We start from the raw sequence: 25,710 nt of genomic DNA on the forward strand, positions 1-25,710 counted from the left end.
ATAAACCGAAAGCTTAACAGATTTACATTAAAGTAAAATCAAAATAACTTCTGCTGCGATAGTAAAATATTTGTTAGTGCGCTACAACATGCCTCAAAAGTACTTATAATTAGGGCTGGGCAATTATCCAAAAATATAATTGATTATATAGAATAATTGATTATTTTTGATTAATCGAAATACATATTTATTCATTAGGCCGCAAAGGTTTCATCTTTCGCCGACAACTATATTAAATAAAATAAAAAACTTAGACGCGGGCCGCTGGAAACTATCTAACATCAAAGAAAATAATGATATTTTCTATTTTTTTTCAAGAATAATTTTTGTACATAATTAACTAAATAAGTTTAAATGTTCAATCAATATGTAGTCCTACAGAACAGAGTATTGAGTTACAGGTTACAGGACCACAAAGAAGTGAAAATTTGAAAAAGAATCAATCTTCGATAAATTGATTATTTTCGATTAACCGATTATTTCCGAATATTCGATTTTTTCGATTAATTGATATTTTTATATTTTCCGATTAATCGATATTTTCCTATTAATCGATATTAATATAAACTTATAATATTCCATACCGCATCAAATAACGAGATAGATTCTCATGGTTACAATCTGCGTTCTCGTATCGACCCCAACGATCGTAGTCGCTATGTGGAACACCACCCAAAAGAATATTTCAGGCGCCGTGAATGCTTAGTGGGATGCACCTCTTGATATTTAATATATATATATATATATATATATATATATATATATATATATATATATATATATATATATAGAATTGTTTGAATAATATATTATATAAACAATTATTGAGGTGATGTATGTAGTGTATGACACAGATTTCTATGGTACATACCACAGAACAAACCATGTTTTGTGATGCATACATAGATTACAAATATACTCTGGCTATACTAGTTAATTTGTGTTCTATCCTATGAGTACGTAGAAGCGTCAATAGTATATTTTTTATCTATGTTCAACAGTATTCTACACTAAGAAAACAAACATATGTTATCATATTATCTTTGGAAGTTTGAATGGTAATACAGAAATTTTTTATTGAAAAAAAAAACCAGAAATTAATAAAACCACATTTTATTTTTTACATATTTATTTACATACTAAAGGTGTATTAACAATTCGATTTATTTTGAACATTTATATTGTCTTTTGGTTCTACATTACAGAATATGTGGCACCATTGATAGTCAATATATGCCTTGATTAGATCACTCTAAATGTAGGTATCAGATATATTCTTTTGAAAAGATACGTATCTTGATATGATAAACAGCTAAATTATTTGAACAAAAATTTAGTTACGTAAATTTATACTAATAAATTCTTGCTGTTAATTCAAGTACACAATCGAAAACAAAACTTCAGCTCTTTCAATATATGAAGAATGATCCACAAGATAACAGTATGTATAATGGGAAAGTTCATAGCAAGCTATATGCCTAGAAAATAATTTTATAGCACACCTTTGACCTCTACAGGTAGTTGAGACCAAATAATGTTAAAAATTATCAATTGACTTAAAAATAGTATTTGATCTTTGTTATAGTATGTATGATATTCCAGAATGATATGTTTGTAAAATATGAAGGATATTAATGTATAAAATTACATCAATTTTTACGTTATAGGTTTATTGTGCAAATTTTCTATCTTCTATCTATCTTAGAGAAAATTTACATACCAATAACATGATTAAAAGATCTTAATAAAAACAGTGAATTGATTGAAATGATAATTATTTAAATTACATTGTATTGTGTTTTACTATCAAAAAGCCGACGTTTCGTTTTCGTTTACCCGCTAAATTCATCAACATTTTCAAGGAATCACTTACTCTTGTTGTTAGGACATTGTTGATTACATTTTTTTTGTTGATCAATTCAGGAAATTTGCCTGTAGCAAATTTTTGTCAGTGTAGAAGGAACACAATGTCAGAAACCTAATCTATTTATTTTCCTACATACTGATTACATTCTAAATAATACTGTCCACAAACCAAAATGATAAAAATACGTTTATTTCATATTATTTCTTATAACTAACCTAATGTAGATATTTTCTGTACCCTGTATAACGTGTAAATTAATTAGTTTGAGAGTTTTCTTAACTACCTATTCAATACCTGTTCATTTCTTTTATCTTTTGCTTTGGATCTGCGCAAGTTCGCAAAATGGTTTCCTAGGCCGGCCCAGTCCAGCCACTATGAAATTTTAAAAATTCGGTGAATTTCCGCGGCGTCTCTCAAATATTTTTAAATAGCAGAGATGTTTATTTGTTTTTATTTTTTTTATCATCAGGCGGTTTATTTACAGTATTCCTTCTAAATAATTTCTAGTAAAGTCTATTTATTTATTTTGTTTCTGTTGTTCTAGAACTTTGTAGAATTCTATTTGTGGTATATAAATAAGTCTATGTAGCGCAGTTAGTTAAGTTTTAAATAAATAATCGGAGTAAAATGAACGAATTATTGGAAGTAATCACAGAAATTATTAAATGATATTTATAAGTGAATTAATATAAGTTAAGTATATTGTATAATGAGTTAATAAATTAAGGACTTAAGAGACATTAAGTCACCCCCCACGAATAGAAAAACGTTACAATACTAATAATGTACCCATATGAAGTCCCCGTTCAATTGCCTTAAATAAAGGTAGCGCCATATTAGCATCAGGGCAAATTTTAGTGCCAAAATTAGTGAGAAAATCCGTTTTCTTAAAATAAGATTATATTTTTTAACTCGACCTACTTCAGTTCATTTATCATTTATATATTCATGCCATTCTATTTTTCTACACCAGCGCCATTCCTGAAGGTTTTTGCACTGTTATTTATTGTATACCGAAAGGCACTTTTCCCACTTTTCTCTCTCTACCCTCCATAGTTCACGGTTCTGATTCTAAATTAGTTTAGGGAGCGATCGCATGCGCACTTTCCAAACTGTCAGGTCGTTCAATTTTGAATTTTTAGTAACAGTTCCGTGATCACTGATTACATTTATCGCAAATCAACATCTCGAATAGGTTCTTGGTCAAGCATGCGCATTACAGCGATCCACACCGTTTTAAATGAACTTTCTTCCATTGTCGGCTGTTCGTTTTGTTTACGTTCTAAGGTGCGTTCCACTTAAGCGTTCATAAAGCCTGAAATTCTCTATTGGTTTGTGTTCACAAAGATCGCGTTCTTGAATATGTGGATTGAGGCAACAGAAAGAGTTAATTGGGCTCCACCTAATGGAATGTTATCTGCTCTGTTCACTTTGAAGAATGTAGTACAAAGTTCAAATATGTAATTTTGAAAACTAGATGCTTGCCCGACTTTGCCAATTTGTCTGAGGTTAGCATGAATATTGTTAACACTTTTAAATTAGCATCAGTGCGCTGATATCACTTAAATTTATGTGGAGTAAAAATGTCAATGTCTTCTTCTTCTTTTTCCTACTCCATTTTAGGCAGATTGCCTGTTCATTCTTCGCAGCATGCCTATTGCCTCATTTGCGCTTTCTTCTCAGTACTCATTCATTAATATTTACCACTCTGCATTCTTGTCTTATGTCGTCGCTACGTTCCCTGTCTAGCAGCGTTTTTTTCAGTAATTTTTAGTAGGACTTTCATTTTGTTTGTTTCCAGGAGCCTTTTTGTTTTTGTTGTAACAAGCCGAGTTTCTGCAGTGTACGTCATTATGGGTCTGATTACAGTTTTGTAGGTCTTTGACTTGGCCTCAATACTTATGTTTTTGTTTTTCCATACAGTAAGTAATATATGAGTAATGGCAATGTATTGAAATATAATAAATGGCATCAGATGAAGACCATGGAGTAAATCGCATTCGTGCGAAATCGGAGCGCAAAATGTGAGGATACCACAAAGAAATAAACTGAGAAAAGTTTGATTAATATTGTTATGAAACATGTAAAAGCGCAGAAAGACCTAATTTTCAATATAAAATCGTTCTTGGAACGGTTATTAGTAGCTTTTAGCTAGCAATTTCTAGCTAGGCTCAGTTTTGGTAACGGTACTTGCCACCAACCAAGTATTGAAAAGACCGTCCCGAAAATGGTTCACAAATGATACCTAACTGAAGCATAAAATAAAATCGTTTGTATAACGGTAACAGCCCAGTTGAAGGGTTGGAACAAACCTTATAAATGCTTCTGACAATGAACTAGCAGAACAATCATCTGAAGTTAAACAATCAGAAGTTTTTATATAAACCTGACTGTCAATGATTGTTTGTAACTCTTGTGCTAACCTTTTTACATACAATAAGGCTCTAAACATTTCACTTCAAAAAAATCCACTACTACTCGTTACAGTTTCAGTCTTTCTTCTATACCGTGGACTGTATTATAAAGAAATGGATCGCTACAAGATTTTTTTTCGTTTCTAGACATCAACGAATTCAATCTATAATTTCTCAAAATGGTGAGACATAAGAATCACTAATATGAAATAGATCCGAAGATTGACTAGGTCACCGTACTCTTCCCGACGGTGATCTAAGATGAGATCTGATATATCCTGTTCTGTAGTCAACCACGTGGCTTCGAGGTCCATTAGATCCGTGTCGACTTCTTCTGCTCCATCTACAGAAAAAAATGATGTCAGAGATTTATTGAGGTGATTTTGCAAAGTATTGAAATATAAATTTGAGTTTTGCAATAATTAACGTCCGATTCTGACGGTAATTTGGATGGTTCCTCTTTCCGGATAAGTTCGTTCTAAAGCAACAGGCTATTTTAGGCTATTTGACCCCTGAAGTAGAAATTTTTGAGCGATTTCAGAAAAAAAAGTTTGTTAATCAAAAAGTGAAGTGAAAAGACAACAGACGAAGTTTATGTGCCAACAGTGAAGTGTCTAGTTGTGCCAGTCAAACAGTTTTGTTATACACATAATTACGTGGAATGAGTGTTTAGAAGTACTTTTGAAATTTGATTATGATTAATATGAATTTTTAGCTTCCATATTTCAGATTTGTTTAAGTTATCTCAAACGAAAGTTTATAGATGTTCAACTAACTGCATGTAAACATATATCGATATTAATATGGATATCCATCGATAGTCTTGAAATATATCGATGCATGCCGATTAAAAAGTATCGATATTTCGATATTTTCACCCCGAAACGCGATTACCTATAAGTGTATGTGCTTTTTTGCATATTTTAGGTCGATATCATAGAGAGTTAAATGCTTTATTGTCAAAAAATTGTTACAATTTGTAGACAAAAGCTAAAATATGTATGTATATATATGCTATAATTAGTATATGTCATATATAAGTCCATACCAAAATTAAAACAGTATGGATCAAGCCATGAATTAAATAATATTACTAGAATAGAAGCACTTTCCAGTAAATATGTCCTCAAATTATTGCGGAATGTGGGAAAAGATGATATCGATTTGATTTCAATTGGCAAGTGATTGTGCATTTTTTGCATTGTAAAATATTGAGCCTACATTTTTTACTAACGTAATTGGGAGACTAAGAAACATCTCCTCTATAAAAATGTGTATTTCAAGAAATAAAGACAGACTGAAATATGCAAAATTCTCTATAAAACTTGAAACAGCCGAGGGAGAGAAAATATATGAGGAAGGATTTATATATTAAAATAAATGAAATCTACTTATGAAGCAATTAGTGAGACGGTGATTCAGTTAAGAGAGTGCGTAGAAGGGTCTGCTACATTTGATGATTTTGTCACTTTCTAGTTTAGTGTTTTTAAGATTGCAGTATCCGAGTTTTGTGCCAATTAAGATAACCTAACCTAAGTTAAAGTAAATCTAATCTAATCGAAGTTAAAGTAAACTTAACCTAACCTAACCAGAATATGGATCCGTTACTCGGTCTGCTTAACAGCATCAAGAGACAGTTATCAATTCGAATCTAAATAAAAGGCGAATAAATAAAATTGTGAACACTTACATTTTATTTTTCTTTTACCGTCTTTTCTTTCTCCAATCCCGTCTCCTCAATTAAATTTAATTCATTAATTCAGTTTAAAAAGCCGAACCGGATTGAATCAATTCAATTATTAGTTAAACCGGTAAAGTATTAATTTGCGACAACTGCGACCTTGATAAATGGATTCTATGACCTCGTAAACGTTAAACTAACGAGATTTTATGATGACCATAAACCTGCCAGATACGTCATAAATTTAAATAGATGAGCTTAATAATAAGAAAACCAAAATCAGGTCGACAAAGAACTTTAACAACATCAGAGTGTAAGTCAGCATGAACTTGAGGATATGAATCTTTCAATTCGGATGCGTGACAGTCTTCTTAATGTGAATAGAATGTATGAAGGTCTAGAACTATACCCGTTAATTGGTACTAGAATTGAAATCTCAGGATGTGTTTGCAAAGAAGTTTAACTATAACTAATAAGCTGTTGCTATTTTTTGAGGATGCAAAACATACATGGTGAGATTATAGTATATATATATATATATATATATATATATATATATATAGCGTTATGTAAGAGAACAACAAAAATACAGCAGGATGAAGCAATAATACAAGAGCATCCAATACATCTTTGATAGAAGTACGTGACATTTTTTGGAAATTATTCTCCTAGAGAACGAAATATAAACTGGCCTCTAGCCGGAGCTATCTAAAATCTATGAGGATAAACCGACTTCTGTACTACATTTGATACAAAAAATTTTTGCAATTAAATTGTAGCTATCACAGAGTCTACCTGCAGATCTAACATAGCTTATTTCGCGTAACCTGACATAAAAAGATGTCCATATTTTCGTCGTGGACAAATATTCTTGCAAAAAAGGGAAATAAAACATACCTATTATTAATAGTTTTAATGTTAATACCGCAATGTTGTTTCCCAAGTGAATATGGCGGCTGATTGTCATGTTGTAATAAATTTCTTATTTTAATAAGTCATTGGAAGTCGAAAATCATTATATGTATTCGTATGAAAATCTTCTAGCTGACTTTCTTTTCTTTTTCTTTATAAGTGCCAAAATAGCGTAAAAACTCGTTAAGTACTGAGTTTCCAAAAAGGGGGGGTCTCTAGATTACAGCTTTTTGGATACAATCCATACTTCCCATATCCCAAGGTAGAGGGCCTCTTCATAGGTTTTAGCTGAGGGCTTGTTGATCCCAGTTCGGGTCTGCTTCCAACTAAATTATTGTGAAGGTTTATATTAGACGACATTATTTTGAAAATACAAATACCAAAATACTCGCATGTTAGTTTATCCACTAACAATCTATAAACTTTCTTTTGAGAACCCTTATATTATTATAATTTAGCTTTTCTCAAGTTATGAAATTATTATTGCAAAACTCAAAGAATATTTATTTTCTACATTGGGTGTTTATAAAGTGCAATTCGACACATATAAAAAAATAAATGAGGTGTGTGATTTTAGTTTTTTCTTTGAATATCTAGACGTCTCATACCCTGTTTCAGAAAACTTGATGTATGTTGCATTACGTTGATAGTAGTATGGGGCATAACCCCAGCGGTACCTTTTCTTTCCATAATGTTTCCTATCACAATAGTTAATGTCAGTAAATTGAACTCATCTATGAATTGTTTGAAATTAATTCAAAATTTTGATTCCTGTTAAAATTTAGCGCAATTTGGTTTGCGCGAATATAAAATGGATGACAATGACACAAATTTTTTTTCAATTTTTTAAATTGATAGATAGTTCTAGAGTTTTAAAGGTCAATTGAAAAAATATCTGTAGAAAAATTCTCATAAATGTAAATAGAATGACTAAAAATATTCACACGCTTTCCACTGGAAAGGTTTTATAAAATAGAGATTGTGATATATGGAAAGAACAAAAAGACATGGAATCAAACCACCATCACTGGGCATTGAAAGCATACCAAATAGTATGAAAACTATAAGAAATATGAACTATTCAATAGGCTGCAGGTCTCGGATTTCTTCTAGTGCTGTTTGTGCAGTACTTCTCATAACTCCGGCGATTCCGCATGCTGCTATCCTCTGCACTTCTTTCTGTTTTTTATTTTTATACAACTAGTATATTACAATTGGGGTAGTAGTACCTATTTTTACCAAACATCTTCCTGTAGAAAGCTTTGATTCATTTTTTTTCATTCTTTCCTTCACATCCCTTTTCCATGGAAGTTTGAAGCCAAGTATAATTCTTAAGTATTCAGCTTTTTTATAGGCATAGTTCTTGTCCATTAAGTTTGATGCCTTGAACTTTAAAGTCTATTTTTATGAACAGAATTAGTTCGTTTTTTTTAACATGCACTCCTGTTATTTTCCATCAACAAGATGATCTATTTTAACGCCTTTTTCATAATGTCAGCCTCATCGTCAGCATATTACATTGTTTAGATTCAAATCAATCGATTGCATCTATTGTACTAAAAATTTTTCCGAAAAAAAATTAATATTCAGTGAAATATTTGAATATCTTTGAAACGATTTGTCTAAATTAGAAGTAAGTGAACCCTCGAGAAACTTTTATAAAGGTATTCGCTTTTATATGAAACAATTCTTCTTGCAGAAAGTCTCAAAAGTGCTTGTATCAATTATTAAACTTCAGCCCACTTTCCCTTATTTCTCTTTTGCATATTATTTCGCCTTTCAATCTAAGTGCGCCTTTGAGATCAATTTCTTAAATTATTCGTAAGAAAATTCTCGTTTGCACATTTAAAATCTAATTTATGATGAGACTCTTGAAGTTATTTTTAATTGTATCAGAAAACGATTTCTGTATAATTCATAGTTTAACAAAATACTTCTCGATAAAATCTAGTTTAAATATATTTGACCAAAAACTACTCTACTAAATTTTAATATCGTGTACGACTTTTGATTTTGATAATAGTTGTCTTCAGAACGTAAAGGATTATGTTATTATTTTTTTTTCATTTCTTTAGTTTTAATATGACTTTCTGGGACACTCTGTGTACCCAAAAATTGAGTTTATTAAAATGGAAATTACATTAGTTAAATTGAGAAACAATATTTTTTTTCTTCAATTTAAAATTGTTGTTGGTAAAGATTTTTCTAGCCTCTTCGTAATAATAAGATATCTAAATCAAAGAATTACTAGAAGGTCCTTCTAACATTCTAGATCATCAAATAAAGTCTAGAGATAGAATTATTTAACAAATCACAAAAGAAGGTTTTTCCTTATACTGACTAATCTCATCCTAGACGTTAAAAACCACTCACCTTCATGTTTTCGACAGTGTTGAAAAGAAATATAATAATAATTTTTTTCTAAAATTGGCGCGTCATAGTCAAATTCTCATTTTTACGTGAAAACACGAATTTCGAAATTTTCGATGTTTAAATCACTGAAACTGCATGAAATTATTATGGCTCACTCTTAAACTATTTCTAAGCGACCAAAGTTGTTTGAAGTACCCAAAGCACTTTGCATTTAAGTGACTTAATACTTTCGAAAAAGTTATGCATCTGCATCTACTTTCTCAGTATTTAAATACTCGCGAATTTGTCAACGTGCATTCGGTATGCAGACAGAAATATATCAATAAAGGATGCATTAATTCTTATTTAAATCAGCATCAGTATGCTCTCCACCTAAAAAAAAACTTCGAACGGCTACTTCAATTGATTTTGATTGGAAAAGTAGATGCTTCTTATGTGAAAAAAAGCGGATGAAATGAAGGAAAGAAGAAAGTCTAAATGGTCAAGACAACAAATCAGCTACTTCACTACTTCTGATTTCGAGAAAAGTATTTTAAGTTTGATATGTGAAGACAAAAGTGAATATTGTCGCAATATTCATAAAAGAATTGTAGTCGTGCTAGATTTAATAGCTCAGGAAGCTAAATATCACGCTGATTGTTACATGCGTTTAGGAACTACGCTAAAACAGACCCAGAGGGAGAAAAAAATTCATCCAGTAACAATACAAGTAGATGCAGCAATGGAGCAGATTTTCAAATATATTGAAGAAAATGACGAATGTCAATTTTCATTGGTAGAATTAAAAATTATTGTTACAATTGACCATATTCCTATCGATAAAACAATAAAAATGAGCTTAATGAACCATTATGAGGATAATATTGTATTCTCCAGTAAATTTGGGTCTAATACAATTATATGTTTTAATAAACAACAATACAATATATTGTCCGATAACTGGTACGACGAAGAAGAAGAATATCGTATTTTAAAGGCTGCTGGTGAAATTTTATGACGACACATCCGGACGCAAGTTTATGATAATAAAATTTATCCGACTAGTGATGAAATATTTACTTTCATGAGATAATATTGAAATCTCTATAATTTTTTTTGTCAGAAATAATTCTAAATGATAAAAGAGGTAAACCAGAGTATATGAATCATAATGAAACGAAATGTACCTCAATAGCTCATGCGATAATATCTGCAGCAAGGCCTCGTTCATTCATATCACCACCACATCTACATCAACGAGATCGACGACGACGACGACGACAATAATGAACAATGATGTAATATTGTGTATAAATCATTATTTTGTTTGACAGTTTAATAAATTGACAATGAAGTTACTCTGCAATAGTTATTTTCCTAACAAGTGCGGAAAGTGATACTTTCCCGCACGCGACTGCAGTTGTCCCGAACGACGCGGAGCGGAGTTCGGGCAAGCGGTCAAGTGCGGGAAAGACACTTTACGCATATGTTAGGAACATTATTTTTTCTACGACCGTATATACAAAAAAGTGTACCAACCCATTTTTGAAAAATTATTTTATTCCAACAAACATAACAATATAAAAACTTTAACTAAAAACTACTAATTATTATAAATATTAATATTGAAAGCACAATTTGTTGTATTCTGTAGACTAGTAAGAATTGCCGGTCCAGTGGAATAATTTGGTTTCAACTGGAAGGTAGATGACGTCGATGAGGATTGCATCGGTTGCAGGTCGCATAAAGATGACGATGGCGGTGACGGCAACAGTTTTAAGTCATTTGGCAGGTAACAGCTCGGAATTAGTTTCATTTGCAGCTTTCAAAATGGCCTCGGGAAGTTCTTCTTCGGATGAATCCATTGATATTATTGTATCGGATTCGGTTCAATGTGGTTTGATTTAGAAGAAGATTGTACTTATTCGGTCACTTCCAAGACGTTTTGAACAACTTTCACGTTTTAGTAACAATTACATGGTTAAATAAAAAATATCTGTATTATTTTATATTTTTAAAAAATTTAAAATGCTACAAAAAGCTAGAAAAGGTTTAAATTTTATTTGATGGACTATTTCGTGAATATTTATTTACCTGTAGTAACAATAGTTATAATCTCAGAAGTAAAGAACTATCTAATAAGGTCAAAATTTGCATAATTTTCACACTTTCAAAACTAAAATGCGTGCGGGAAAGTGGGTTAAAACGCGTTAAACGTGGGTCGTAGAAAAACATAATTTATTGCGTATAAAATTAAATTTTTTACTATAAATACTTTTCCCCCCTTCCACCTTTCATTTTTCAGTAAATTGTTGTTAAAAATTGTTGTAATCGAGATCGGCCATTTTTTTAAACTTTTTTATTTGACTTTTTAATAATGCAGTCTAACACTTGATATACAGATTCATTAACTGGCCCTGGGTTCCGAAGTTTTACTATTTTTATGCCTTAGGGCATTGTACTATTTCAGAAATATCGATTTTATTACCTCCTTACCGTACTTGCCTCGTCGTACTTTTTATTTTGGATTGTCACGTTATCATAACGATAGAGAGAGACTTGAATAGAGTTTGGTAGGATAATGGAAATTTTAATTGGACGACGGTGTAGGCCCTGATATATGAACTTTTCCTCTGCAGGGCCGGGCTGTGGTGTTTGCGTAGGGTTGGACTTGCTAACTATTTTGGAGGAGGAAAAGTGGAGATTAAGGACTTTTGTCTAGAAAAAATCGAAAAGATAGCTTTCAAGTAATAACGGTCCTTCTCTTTTTGTGTTTTATTTTTTGAAAAAGCTGCGGCTGTGTTTTTCCCCCTCGGCAAACCGCAGAAAATCTACAGCACGGACGTCATAACGCTTGAAAATGATATGAACTTATACTGGTTGGCAGCTTCTTTCAGAACGAAATAAGCAGCCGTGCGGAATCAGCGCTCAACTCTTAGTCACTGTATTTTTCTACTAATGCATGTATCTAGCTAAAAACTTTCCTAAAACTTTCTTCAAACTAAGAGTTTTAATAATATGTAGTGAAGATTAATAATTTCCTCATACAATTTCTTTAAATAGAAGTATAAAGTCGAAAAAGCAAAAAAGAAAAGTGCTTAGTGTATTCGAAACAACTATTGTTGCTTTTAGGAAAAGATCAAGAATCGTGAATATTGATTATATGCCAATTTAATAAAAAAATAAGTTTCAAATTCGCTTTCAAACCTTGAGAGTTAAGTGGTTTTTAGCGGTTATTCATTTTCTACGCGTTTTTACCGTTCCTCTAATCGATATATTTAGTTAGGAATAAAAAATAAACAAGTCAACTACTTACAGAAGCAAACAAAATTGAACATTAGACAACAGAAATGGAGAGTGTTGAATAAATCAAAAAATACTCAGGCTTAAATTAGCAGACAAATAATCGTATTCGGGTCCCCAAATTAATTTTAATAATATAATAATTGAATCTTGTCAGGATTAGGAGTGATTTTTATTACTAAAAAGGATTTCAATTTGCTTCCAATTATATTAAAACAGTAAATTGGGGTCTCAAATATTTTCAAACCGCAAAAGCGAACCACCTATGAAGTATATTAATTTTGAAAACTCTATATAAACAACTGGAAAAAATTTGCCAGATTTTTTGAAAGTAGATGAATTGTCATAGATGGTTTACATATAAATAGATTACGAACATACTTTTTATCATTTTTAACAAATTTCTTATCAATTTTTTCATGTAAAATTTTATGACGTTTTTAGTCTATAAGAATTAATTAAGATCAAAGTTTCTCAAACTATATCCTAGCAAATTTAGATAAAACTTTTCCAAATTAGAGCTTTTACTTATTATCAATATTTATTATTCTTATTATTGCTTTTCAATTTCATTCGTCACTGTAAGAAATGGAAATGCAATGTGACATTTACAACTTTTCGGATTGTTCTATCTCAGAGGTCAGAATCCTTTTGAAACGGTAAATCTAGAAGTTTAAGGAGCCACTAGAAATTGTTTATTTCTTCATATATTCATATATATTGGATTTGATTTTCAAAATAAACGGCTTTGAATACTGAATAATATTTATTCATTTGAAAACAGAAATATGGATAGTAAATCAATGGAAACATCTGCTGTGCATATTTGGTTATATTTGACCGTGAAATTGTTGTTTGAAGTTTCAAGCACAACTCTAGATTTGTTTTCGTTAATGAATTTTGATTTCACTTTTAATTATATTCATGAAAGCGAACGCTTACTCACACGAATATGTCGATTCGAATCATTCTATATACCAGATTCTTCACTATAGCATTTTGGAGTACTATTCCAGAATTTGAAAGCATCAACTGACAAATTTTTCTTAGACCTTTTCAATTGTCCTGCGTGATGTGTATCTCCAACACTCTTGAGTTCTGTTATACACAACTATAATGATTTTATCAGTTTCTCTTGCTCTTTCTTGATAAGATGCAGGTTATTGTTGTGAAAACTACGTTTGGCAACGGGATCTTCATTCATTCACAAATTTGAGTCTGGTATTTAGTTTCTTCTTAAAGAAAAACATTAGATTAGAAGAGCTAGGGTAAATAGCTTTGAATCGACCTCACTAACACTTTGACCTATTGATATATTGTGTTCACCAGTTTTTCTAAGTGAGCTTCTCTTTGGGGCCTATGCGGTTTGTTTCTACTGGTTTTAAGAAGCGTAAGTATTAAAAATCTACGAATACTAACTGGGGTTCTATCGAGGCACTGACGCCTCAACAAACACTCGAAGACGTTAGACCTAGCAGATTATGCAGCGTGCAGATTTTGTTGCACAGAGGATGAAACCTCTATCCACATTATCTCGAAGTGTAAAACACTAAGAAACTCCAGTGCACTACACCTGGAAGTGCTTGAAATAGAAGACCTCTGACAATTAAAGCCATCCCACATTCTAGACTTTTTAAAAGGAGTGAGATTAATGGGTCAGCTGTAAACAGGGTTCTCCAGTATCGTAGCAAAAAAAGGGGACACATAGATCCTTTGGGTCGCAATGTATACAAGACCCCAAATCCAATTATTTAGCTGTCTCCTTTGGTTCCTTGCAGAAACGCCAAGAGTTGTCGAGAGTTTCTCCGATGACAGTACTCTTTCATCAAATCATCAGTAATTCTCTTTAGCTCCTTTTGCTTTTGGATCCAGTTAGTAAAATGAGAAAGAATTATTTCCATGTTTCTGAAAGCCTCTTGTTTCCCCAGTTTTTTATGATTTTGGTATTTTGGGAAACCTTGTGGTCCCTTGAAAGGAGTTGTCTCTCGCCCTTCAGCTTGTTCATTGTTGGGCACTCCGATCGAGTAGTTTTGGTGTTTACTTCCAATTAGTTTGGTGCCTGACTATCTTTCCATACTAGCTGTGATTCAATTTTATAAGACAAGTGCTGGACTGTTCTGCTGTCTGATAGAATGAATATTTTTGAATGCGGTAAACAAGAACATACAATTCTATAGTGAAAGTTATCGGTCTCTGCGTGCATGGAATCAAATTCAAATTTAACTCTGTCATTTATGGATTTAAATCCCGTTTGAAAGATAAGTTGATATTACAATGATTATAATTTGAGAAACGTCTAAATCTTCTTATCATTTTTTATTAAAAATATGTTCGTAACCTGTAAGCAACAATAAAGAAATAGAAAGAAACACTCACATTATTCACATGTGGCTTTGGCGACGTGATCGAGAGGGTGTCAGGTACTCGGGTAGGAACGATGGCCTTCTCGTCGACAGAAGAACTGACTTTTTAGGGGTAGGAGAGGGTGGTACCAATTGTTATGAATTTTTGTGTTTGTGTTTTTTTTTAATTTGTAGTAAGTAGGTATAGTTTCGTCCACACAAAGAGCGACAAACATAAGTGGAAATTATCACATAATGACATTTATTTACTACTTAGAAAGTGATTAGGTGAGTAAAGTGATATGAAATGTGTGCGAATTATACAGAGAGTTTCAAATATAACAAAAGAATTGAAATAATTGTTTTAGATATTTTTAATTCATTCTATTTGATTGTTTTTATATATCAGCTGAAAGTTCTTTTTATTTATTCAGGTAATAATAAACATTAATAAAAGCTTTCTGTCAAGTCTGATTTTAGAAATATTTATTTATTATTCCTAAAACTTGGTATAAACAATAACAAAATTATTAAAAATGACAAATTTTGGCCTTCTTTTTATAGTTTTTTGGATCAGCTTTTTTTATTACAGACATTTCTATTGATGTTCTTCATACCTTATTAATTTGATTATTATATAATTTATTGCGTGTCCTTGTTCCTGTTCATATTCCTGTTGTGCAATAAAACACATTTCAGAATGTATTTCGAAGAATCAACGAATAAGCGCCATTTTGTTAAATTATAGTTTTGATTTATTGCTTCAAAAAATGGAGGGATATCAGTTCAATAAAAATAATCCTGTTCTCTTTTAAAAAATTTCAAGTTAAACTTACTTCTGTTTCTGTAATAAATTCATCGAATGACTAGAAATTGATTCAACTTCATTGTCATCTTCTAATATATTATGGCTGGTTAGAATCCCTCCATAACACTGGTGATCCAAGCGGAAGGTAGGAGTTGTTTCCAGCTAATCACTTTAGTAAAAAAATTACAGCTTTCACAAAACTCACCGTAAGAAAACCCAAATAATGAAGATGTACACTTTTTAAAGAGTCTACAATGAGGCTGCTAACACTTTTAGGCTTAAATCGGTGCACAGAACGAACGTGAACATGACACGCTCTAGATGTTGAAGAATGTTGAAAATACACCCCAAATTGAAATCTGCACAGAATGAATGGGAACATGACGCTGGATCGCTAATAAACATAACCTTAATTGAGCATGTATATAAAAAACTTTGAACGGTGATCAACGATTTTGAATTATTTATAATGTAGTATATATTTACTGTACTGTATGAAACGTGTAGAGAAATACAAAATGGCGCAAAAAGAACGCATGAATTTCAAACCAGTATAATTTGCTTTATTTTGATTACATACAAAATGGACTTACATGAATACAATGTTTAGATTATCCAATTTATGACTTTGTTCATTGGAATGCACTGTTTATAGTGAACTGATTACTTTTAGAAGATTACTTCTGACAGATGGTATTTTATGGAGTTCGCGCCGTGCGAGGACGACCAGGCGACTACTGCTTAATAACTGATCCAGTTGTTCGTAAAGAGGTAAACCAACAAAGTATTGTGTTTCGATCAAGAATCGAAACATTTCGTCGAACATTGAACTCTGTGTGAGCTGAGAGGCTTAGCCTAATGATTTGTAAATAAGCTCAACCTATTTTTATTGAATATTACTTGGGAAATATACAATTGTTTTCATTGCACTAGATTTAGTTTATCAACAGTATTGCAGGAAAGATCTTATTCTGTTTGAATTCATGTTCTGACACGAAATCTAATCAACGCGCCTGCGCCATTAGACAGAGACAGCAATACTTAAATTATTCTCTCTCTCTCTTTCTATCGGCCAGACGCTCCCACTTGTATGGGCGCCTATAGCATGCCTACTCTATCTGTAATATCTCTATGGTCGAAACACAATTCATATATTAAATCTATCCATAAAGAAGTATTAGGTACATATATGCACTTTTCTTCAGCCTTTCAATTATAGTTTTTGTAACTACAAACTACATTAGATAAGTGAGGTTATGTTTTTGACATTAAGCGACAATCATTGCGTAAAAAGTAAAAAGTTGGTTAACTTCCTAAGTTAGAGCGCGTAGAAGCGCGATAATTGTGTGCGTTATCACAATTTCTTAACAAGTTGAACTAAATTTGACATTTATGAACGCCTAAAGTTCGCGTTCATTCTGTGTACTGCTTAAGGAAAGTAGGTTGACATGTTTATTTCGGAGCATATAAAAAAGTAAAAACGAGTAAACCAGTGTAATATTATCTTCACTAACTAAAACATTTTCTCGTAGCGAATTTCTCGTCATACTGATAACAAATACGGTAGAAGAGATATCACAATAATTCCCAAAAGGTAACAACAGTTTTTCACACGTCAATTCTGACATTCCTAAAGTTACATCTATGTACTATTTACTACGTAATTGACTCACCACCAGATAAAGTAGCCTGGTTTCAAAAAATCATCAATGTCAAATATTCGCGAATATATCTTTAAAAAAAAAATACTGCTATTTTAATAACGAAATTATAGCAAAAACGATAAAAAATTGATTGTTTCTGAGTTGATGCTCCTAAAATGTTGTGGCTGTGTACCATTGTAATTCCAAAATATAGTGCGAGAAACATAACAATATACAATCACCCACGTGTGTTTCAAAATAGTAAGAAAAATTGGTACATTATTTGTAGGTATGCTTCAATAGCGAGCAAAAGTAGAGGTTTGGATCATAGCAGAGCCTTGGCCGATGCCTCTCGCGACGAAAATAAGCGTTCGTTAGAAAAAGATAGACTTGGGCAACCAGGTTTGAATCATGGAGATCATTGTATGTATCCTTTAGTTTCCGGATTAGGTAAGACAACATATGAAATTGAGAAGATACACGTTCATATATAATTAGAGCAACGAATTTTTATTCATTATTTTTTCTCCATCCATTTGTTCTCAATTTTTAGTATATTTATGTCTTTGATCATTCCATTCTTTCACCAATTCTACATTCTGTCATGTTTAGGGTTGCTTATTCATCAATTCTCTCTTCTTTCTCTATGCCATTCGATTTAATTCGCATACCAAACTTATTTACATTCTACTTTGGATGTAATTTCAATATTTTTGTAGAGAGATTGAGAAACGGTAATCTAAACAAAGGTTTGGCGTTTTCTCTAGAAGAGCGGCAAATACTTGGAATACACGGATTGTTACCGCCAGTAATCAAAACACAAGAGGAACAAATTAACAAGGTTAAGATGAATTTAGATTGTCTTAAAGAACCCTTGGATAAATACATGTGGCTTATCGATTTAATGCAACGCAATGAAAAACTTTTCTATGCTTTTGTCAGGAAATACGTGAAGGAATGCTTACCTTTGTTATATACTCCTACTGTGGGAGCAGCTTGTGTAAATTGGAGTAAAATATACAGATTCCCTAGGGGTATGTATATTACCATTCACGATAGAGGACACGTGTATGATATTTTGAAAAATTGGCCTGAACACGATGTAAGAGTTATTGTATTTACCGATGGAGAAAGAATATTGGGACTTGGAGACTTGGGTGCTTGTGGCATGGGTATACCAATTGGAAAATTATGCTTATATACAGCATTGGGTAACTTTTTTTATATATTTCTTAATAAATTGTAATTGGAAGCAATTTTTTTCTTGCAGCTGGTATAAAACCACACCAATGCTTGCCGGTTACGCTCGATTGTGGAACGAACAATCAAGCTTTTTTAAAAGATCCCTTTTACGTTGGTCTCAGAGAAAAACGTCACAGAGGTCCCGAATACGATGAATTTGTAGACGAATTTATGTCTGCTGTAGTACAAAGATGGGGTCAAAATACATTATTGCAGTTCGAAGATTTTGGCAATTCTAACGCGTTTAGATTTCTGGATAAATATAAAGATAAATATTGTACATTCAACGATGATATCCAGGGAACGGCTAGTGTCACTGTAGCGGGGATACTTTCAGCTTTGAAAATTACTAAAAATAAGTTTTCCGATCACACAATATTGTTCCAAGGGGCCGGAGAGGCTAATATTGGTATTGCACAGTTATGCGTACAAGCAATGGTTAGTATACAAGCGAAACGTAATGATTACATGCAGTACCGGATTCAAAACTGCTCAGTTGTTATCGCTATTGTCGCTAAAAGGTCAAAAAAGCCTCATCTTCATATTATTTTAGATATACTGGTTATCTTCGTTGTAGTCTTTTGTGATTTCTTTTGTATTATAAAACTTAAGATGATCGGTATCTATTTCTAATCTTTCATAATCCTTCTGGTTTCTCTTTTTATTTATTCATGAACGCGATTTGAATATTTTGATATAGCGTCTTGTTTGAGCATGTTCAATGATAAAGATATTTATTGGTAAGATTAATCGCCACAGTATAGATAAATCCGTTAGAAATTCTACATAACATAGATTTCAATAGCTCAAAATCGAATGTATTGGTTTTTATTTTCTTTTAATGTGTCAAAAACTTTTTACCTCTTAATGAGATGTTATAATTTTATAAAATGCCGAAGGTTTAAACATTAGTTCGAAATTGTAGGATGCAGATATGAAAAGTAATTTAGCTTTCTCTCAACTCCAAGGTTTAACCCTTCAACCTCTAATGGTTAGAGAAACACTATTAAAATGTTCCTTACCAAAATAATACTTGGAAGATGTCCTTCTATATATTAAAAAGATTTTTTTTGGGACTAAATCATGAGCTAATATTTGAATTATAATGAATTGCATCGTGTAATATATGACCGAGCTCGCTGTTTTCACTCTCAGAATTGACTAAATCATTATTAACATCATCGGAAATGTCATTATTTTCAACGTATTCTCTAAAGGGCGCCCAAACAAGTTTGATGGGATTAAGATCTTTATTTATTGACATTTATTGTGTATGGTATAGAATTATATAACTCCACCCTTTTAAATATTTTGTGTCCTATAAATTGCTTGTTTAGTCCTTTTCTGGTTTTTCTGCCAAAGGAATGAAGGTCTTACCACGTTGTGAATCAAATGGCGTAACACACAACCAAGTGATTTATCTTTGATTTGAAAATCTTAAGCTTCTTTCACAAAATGTACCACAGTTTTAATAGGGGCATTAGACAAGGGGACTCTCTCAGTCCGCTTCTATTTAACATAGTGATGGATGACATCATAAAACAAGTACGCAAACTAAGAGGATACAAAATGGGAAATAAAGAAGTCAAAATCCTGTGCTATGCAGACGATGCGGTACTGTTGGCGGAGAACGAGGACGATCTGCAAAGGCTATTGTACCAATTTAACAAAACAGCAAAAAAATTTAATATGATAATATCAGCGGCGAAGACAAAATCAATGGTTACTTCCAAGACACCGATCAGATGGAAGCTTGTGGTGGATAACAAAATAATACACCAGGAAATGAAATTTAAATATCTGGGAATCGAAATATCTGGACACGGGGACGTGGAGACGGAAGTAAGAAACCAAGCTACAAGAGCCTTAAGAGCAGCAGCATACCTAAATGACACAATCTGGCGAAATAAATACATTCGAACTTAAGCAAAAGCCCGCATATACAATACCGCAATCAGACCTATATTATCCTATGCAGCAGAGACCCGACCTGAGACCTCTAAAACGAAACGGATATTGGAGACTACAGAAATGAAAATAGTTCGAAGAATAGCGGGAAGAACACTACTGGATAGAGAAAGGAGGGAAAACCTAAGACGAACATGCGGGATAGATAATATCAATGACTGGGTACTGGATAGAAAGAGAAAATGGAATGAGCACATTGACCGCATGACGGAAGAACGAATTGTGAAAATATCAAGGGAAAAATCACCAGCAGGACAAAGAAGCATTGGAAGACCTAGGAAAAGATGGAGTGACAACCTCCCAGGTGACTGAGCAGAGGCAATGACGTGAAGAAAAACAGGCAATGATGCCTATACACAGCAGGAAGAAGAAGATGTTTTAATAAACGATCTTTTATTTCACTTCCTTATGTTTCCAACTGGTTGAACCTACAATGGTTGGTACACGTGACAAAGATGTATTCAACCCTCAGAAACGTTTCCGTCTACGCAACGTTTTCTTCCAGTTACTTGACTATACTTCTTAGTACTTTATAAAAGAGGATGATGAAATGTTCTACGTTGTACAATTTTAATCTTATGTCAGAGGGGGTATTACAGGTTTACACAAGGTAGTAGTGGTAGTATCTAGGTTTCATCAACTTTCTCATTCATTCTACGTCTTCGTAGTACTTGCAAAGTTTTGAGTACCAATTTGCTAAGATCATTTTCTCTGAACAATCTATACAATTTCAGGTCCAATAATCCGTTATGTGCCCTCAACTCTTATTCCTATACAAAAATATAAAAAACAAAATAGAAGGTATGAAATCGATTACTTTTTCCCATTAATCTCTAATCAAAAGGTAACGTGAAATTCTTGGAATGTGAAAATTTGGCTGATGACTTTTAACGGGTTGTTAGCTTATGATTGGTTTAGGTTATGTTAGGTTAGATTAGATTGGGTTGTGTTAGATAATTGCTCATAATACGAACATTAAGAACCTATCTTTATATAATTTTTATGGCACGAAAGCTTGTCGTGAGATTTAAGTATCCCCACCTCAGTAATTATTTCAATTTAAGTGTGTTTTTTGTGAAATTATATTATATAGTGTGTGATTGAAATTTTCAATTATTTAACACCCACAGGGTGGATTAGGGTGATTCAGTTTTCGGTGATCGAGCGAAAAATTAGTCTACATATAGAAAAAAAAATTTTTCACATACAGTTTAAATGGTAAAACTTTATATTAAAATTGTACTTAAAATTTAGTTGTAGTAGAGTTGTGGGCATATAACGGATTTTTACCCAATTGTATTTATTTCTGGTTTGCTGAATAAATGGAAGAATACGAACTTCTTCAGGTTGCCAGTGGAGCATCTCCGGAGGAAGCAAGGAAAAAAATATGGCTTATCGATTCCCAAGGATTAATATGTAAAGGGCGTAAGGAGCCAATACAAAGTCAGAAAGCTGAGTTTGCTAAAGAGCATAAACCAATGAAGGTATACTCAAAATTGTTGTGTTATTGAACCCTTGACTTTGATATTTTCTGAATACATTATAGTTAGTTAAATATTTTAGAAACTTAATGAAATCGTCAGAGAAATAAAGCCTTCGATATTAATTGGGGCAGCAGCTGTCGGTGGTGCTTTCACACCTGAAATTCTACAAGAGATGGCGAAAAATCATAAACGACCTATTGTTTTCGCTTTAAGTAATCCAACAGAAAAAGCAGAATGCACTCCGGAGCAAGCGTATAAAGAAACAAAAGTAAGTTTCTTGTTACTAAAGCCTCTTACATTTTCTTTACGTATATTTAACTTCATCACATCTCTGAGCCAAAATATTATAAAACTAATTAGAATTTATATCGTGTAATCATTAAAGAATTATTAGAACAAATTTGAATTTACGAATAAGAAGCTCAAGATGGCCATAGGAATATATAACAGCTTTTGCAAATGGTTCCCAAAATCGAAATATTCCATCGAAGGTAATTGTTGTAAAAAAGTTATATCAAAAGATATAATTCAGTCTAATGGGAACTACAATAAGAGATCAGAATAATTTTGTATAGACAATTATACAGAAAAAAATCAGCATTTGTTGCATTATGTTTCAATAGTTTCTGTACAAAACTCTCTTTTTTGACGTGAATTTTATCCTTAAAACGGAATTTGGCAACGTAGCTTTGATAAAAGGAAGATAAAGTTTATATTTCACCAACAATAAATTCCATATTTGGTAGGATATTTTGAAGATAAAAGTAGAATAAAAACGAAAAACATATCATAATAGTAAAATCTTAGTATATTGATGAAAAATCCTGCAATAGGTGTTAAAGTGAATAAAGGTTAATTAAGAGTAAAACCAAGACCAAATAGAAGTCACTTTGAAATTCCGAACAGTATTGCAAATTGTATTAGAAGGCTAAATAAAAAACTCCGAATCGTTGGGCCAGTTCGTATCTCATGGGTTTTGATTTAATATAAGGGTGTACTCTGAACGGCGGATGCAGAAAAAGGATGAGCGGAGAAAATAGAGACGAAGCAGGAACCATAGAAGAAGTTTTGAAAGAAACAGATAAATAATGTCGAGACTTGTTTACAAGAAGTAAAATTGTCAAAAGAGCACCGAAAAACCAAATCGTACAGGAAGAAATAGCAGATATGGAGGACGGGAAGGATATTCTATAATAAAAATATAATGAAAGTATGAAAAAATTGAAGGAGAAATACAACAAAATAAAAAAGAATATCACGCAGCTAATAGAAGCAGTGTAAAATCAATAATGAAATGAAAAACAATAAGAACTAAAACGTAAAATACAAAGAAATGCAAGATATTTTAAGCAACGTGAAGAAAGAAGAGTAGAAAAAACGACGAGATTGGGTTACGGAAAACTAGATTCCAATGAGTCAGGTGAGTGGACGTGTGTTTGAATAAATTCAAACAGAATTGCCAAACGATCACAAATGGAAATAGAGCGAATCAGAAGGAGAATGTATTTTACACTTAAGAATAAGAATCGAGAACACACTGTGAACAGCATTTAAGTGATGATCGGCCCTTAATGTACAAGGTTTATATCGGATATCAATGCAATAACTAAATTCAACAGAATTGTCGATCTCTTAATTCTAAATATACTAGCAGCAGCGATTAGCTAGTAGACATTAATTCACGCGAGAGTTTTCCTTTTCTATCCCAAATTATATTTTTCTGAACAAGACAAGGTACATGACTTTCAATTATCGTTGCTTCGGATATTCTGTATACCGCCAATGGCAGCTGAGTTTGCTAATAGGATCAGAAATTAGTTTGTACAGCACTCGAATCGTTCTCACGGGCTATTTTCTACAGGCGTTCAGTCACGGCACGTAATTTAATCAGTGAAGAAATCAGTTTATCGAGTACTAGCCAAACTACAAGTATAGTCGGATTTGACGTTGTGGCTATTTGATTTGAGAGTAAAACTTTTATTATCAGTTTTCAATTGACTTTTCAGCTATTTACCATGTAAGCAATTCTTTTCTAAAGTAGATTATATTGGAAATACGTCTGTGAAAGTCAATTCTTTCGTCATATATAGTACGTTTTCACTTTTTGTAGGGACAAGTTATATATGCGAGCGGCAGCCCCTTTCCGCCAGTCCAATATGAAGGGAAAACGTATATCACTGGCCAATCAAATAATTCTTACGTCTTTCCCGGCATCGGTTTAGCAGGTGTCGCAGGAGGTATTCCTCATTACAACGACGAGCATTTCCTAACAACGGCACAAGCCTTAGCTGACTTGGTAACTGAGGAAGATCTAAACGTAGGAAGAATTTTTCCTCCAATAGAAAATATATTGGAAGTTTCAGTGAAGATCGCAACTAAATTAGTCGAACATTCTTATCAACAGTGCATGGCTACGGTTTATCCGGAACCTGAAGATAAGGAAGCTTTTATAAGAGCACAGATGTATAATACGGATTATGAACAATCGTTTCCGTGTCCTTTTGATTATCCTGAATCGGCGAAGGCAGAAAGTTCTTGTTGATGTTATTAATAATATAGAAAAAAATGCGTAAATGTATTTTAATAATTATTATTTATAAATATATTATTTATATAATTTATTGTCTTATTATAACAAATTATTTTTAGTAAGGTGATGAGGTTTATATATTTTCGTTTCTAGAAACAAATTAGAATGTCATGCGTGGATAAATCAGATTAAAGGCCTCTTAAATGGACAATACAAGATGAAAGTCTTGTATTGTATGTTTGCCAAGTTATTGTCTTCAGAGATTGAGGGTAAATTTTTATTGCATTCAGGCTGCTATTCTAGTGATGAGCAAATGCAAGACCTAGTTTAAATTAGTAACCAAAATCGAAGCAGATCGAAATGTCCTATATCATAGAGGATGATTTCAAATATCATCTTTTTTACAGACTTTCAAAATTATTTTAATAGTGAGTTAGTAACCAAAATCTATTACTTAAGTGGAGTTTGCCTGTTTTTGAGATTATATGTCACGTTTTAAGTCAACCTCTTGAGTTGGCTTTGTAAAAGGGAGAAAGTTAATCTCAGAATACGCAATTTCCAAAACAAAGTTTTAAGTCCAATATTCCTATTCTTCTCGAACATCTACTGCGTGAACAACCAAGGATAAGTTGATGCTTTTATCTATTAATTTTTGAAAAAATTGACTCTAGAATTAAGAGCAATGTTTGAACAAATGGACCGCAAAACAGACCGCAAGGGTATTGCATGTTAGGGCTTGGTTACCTTAAGTCTTGCAGCACTAGGCCTTGGTCTTGCTCCTATTCGATTTTGGCCTTTGTCTTGCCGACCTAAAGCTGGTCTTGGTTTTGCAAAAAAAGCAAAATCATTATCACGGTAATAGGCTATTTTACAAAATTTGTAAATTAGTTTAAAACTATAGCTTAGCTTCTATTTCACCCCAAAAATATATTTCGAGAAAAATAGGTCTTTTACATTAGTATTTTGAGTTTTTCGATATGAACTTGAAATTGACCTCGAAAAAGGCCAACATTGTCATGGCAACTTGAATGACATCACACCTCACGAAACAGCTCGTGTTTGTTTATGAATAATGAATTCCTTGTATTATAAATCTGTATAGTGCCTCAATATAAATGTACAAGCTAACAAATTATTCATATACGTTCCAAGCAATAAACAAAT

General features: G+C 32.4%; 2 protein-coding genes across 4 annotated transcripts in view; one reads left to right on the plus strand and one right to left on the minus strand.

The window, feature by feature from the left end:
- Nucleotides 1–1,111: 1,111 nt before the first annotated feature.
- Nucleotides 1,112–25,710, minus strand: part of LOC130899577 (solute carrier family 35 member F3) — a 77,998-nt gene continuing 53,399 nt past the window's right edge. For 2 of the 3 annotated variants that reach the window (XM_057809609.1, XM_057809611.1), the window contains one exon: nt 1,112–4,624. In XM_057809609.1, coding sequence (XP_057665592.1) covers nt 4,513–4,624 — 112 coding nt within the window. In that variant the 3' untranslated portion in view covers nt 1,112–4,512. Of the gene's footprint in view, nt 4,625–7,351; nt 7,573–25,710 lie in introns of those variants that run through there. The other variant, XM_057809608.1, reaches the window with a different exon arrangement.
- Nucleotides 17,221–24,580, plus strand: LOC130899576 (NADP-dependent malic enzyme-like). Its single transcript, XM_057809606.1, has 6 exons — nt 17,221–17,772; nt 18,042–18,533; nt 18,593–19,002; nt 21,879–22,016; nt 22,096–22,284; nt 24,127–24,580. Exons 1-6 carry the CDS (start codon nt 17,499–17,501, stop codon nt 24,556–24,558), a joined length of 1,935 nt encoding a protein of 644 aa, XP_057665589.1. The 5' UTR covers nt 17,221–17,498; the 3' UTR covers nt 24,559–24,580.

This window comes from Diorhabda carinulata, chromosome 11, assembly GCF_026250575.1.
Source record: "Diorhabda carinulata isolate Delta chromosome 11, icDioCari1.1, whole genome shotgun sequence".
In the NCBI taxonomy this organism is placed as follows: Eukaryota; Metazoa; Arthropoda; class Insecta; order Coleoptera; family Chrysomelidae; genus Diorhabda; species Diorhabda carinulata.

Coding starts and splice junctions, on each gene's coding strand:
- LOC130899576 (XM_057809606.1), top strand. CDS start 17,499: ATGTTGTGGCTGTGTACCATTGTAATTCCAAAATATAGTGCGAGAAAC. Junction 19,003..21,878: donor AGTTATGCGTACAAGCAATG/GTTAGTATACAA, acceptor GAACTTCTTCAG/GTTGCCAGTGGAGCATCTCC. Junction 22,017..22,095: donor AAGAGCATAAACCAATGAAG/GTATACTCAAAA, acceptor TAAATATTTTAG/AAACTTAATGAAATCGTCAG.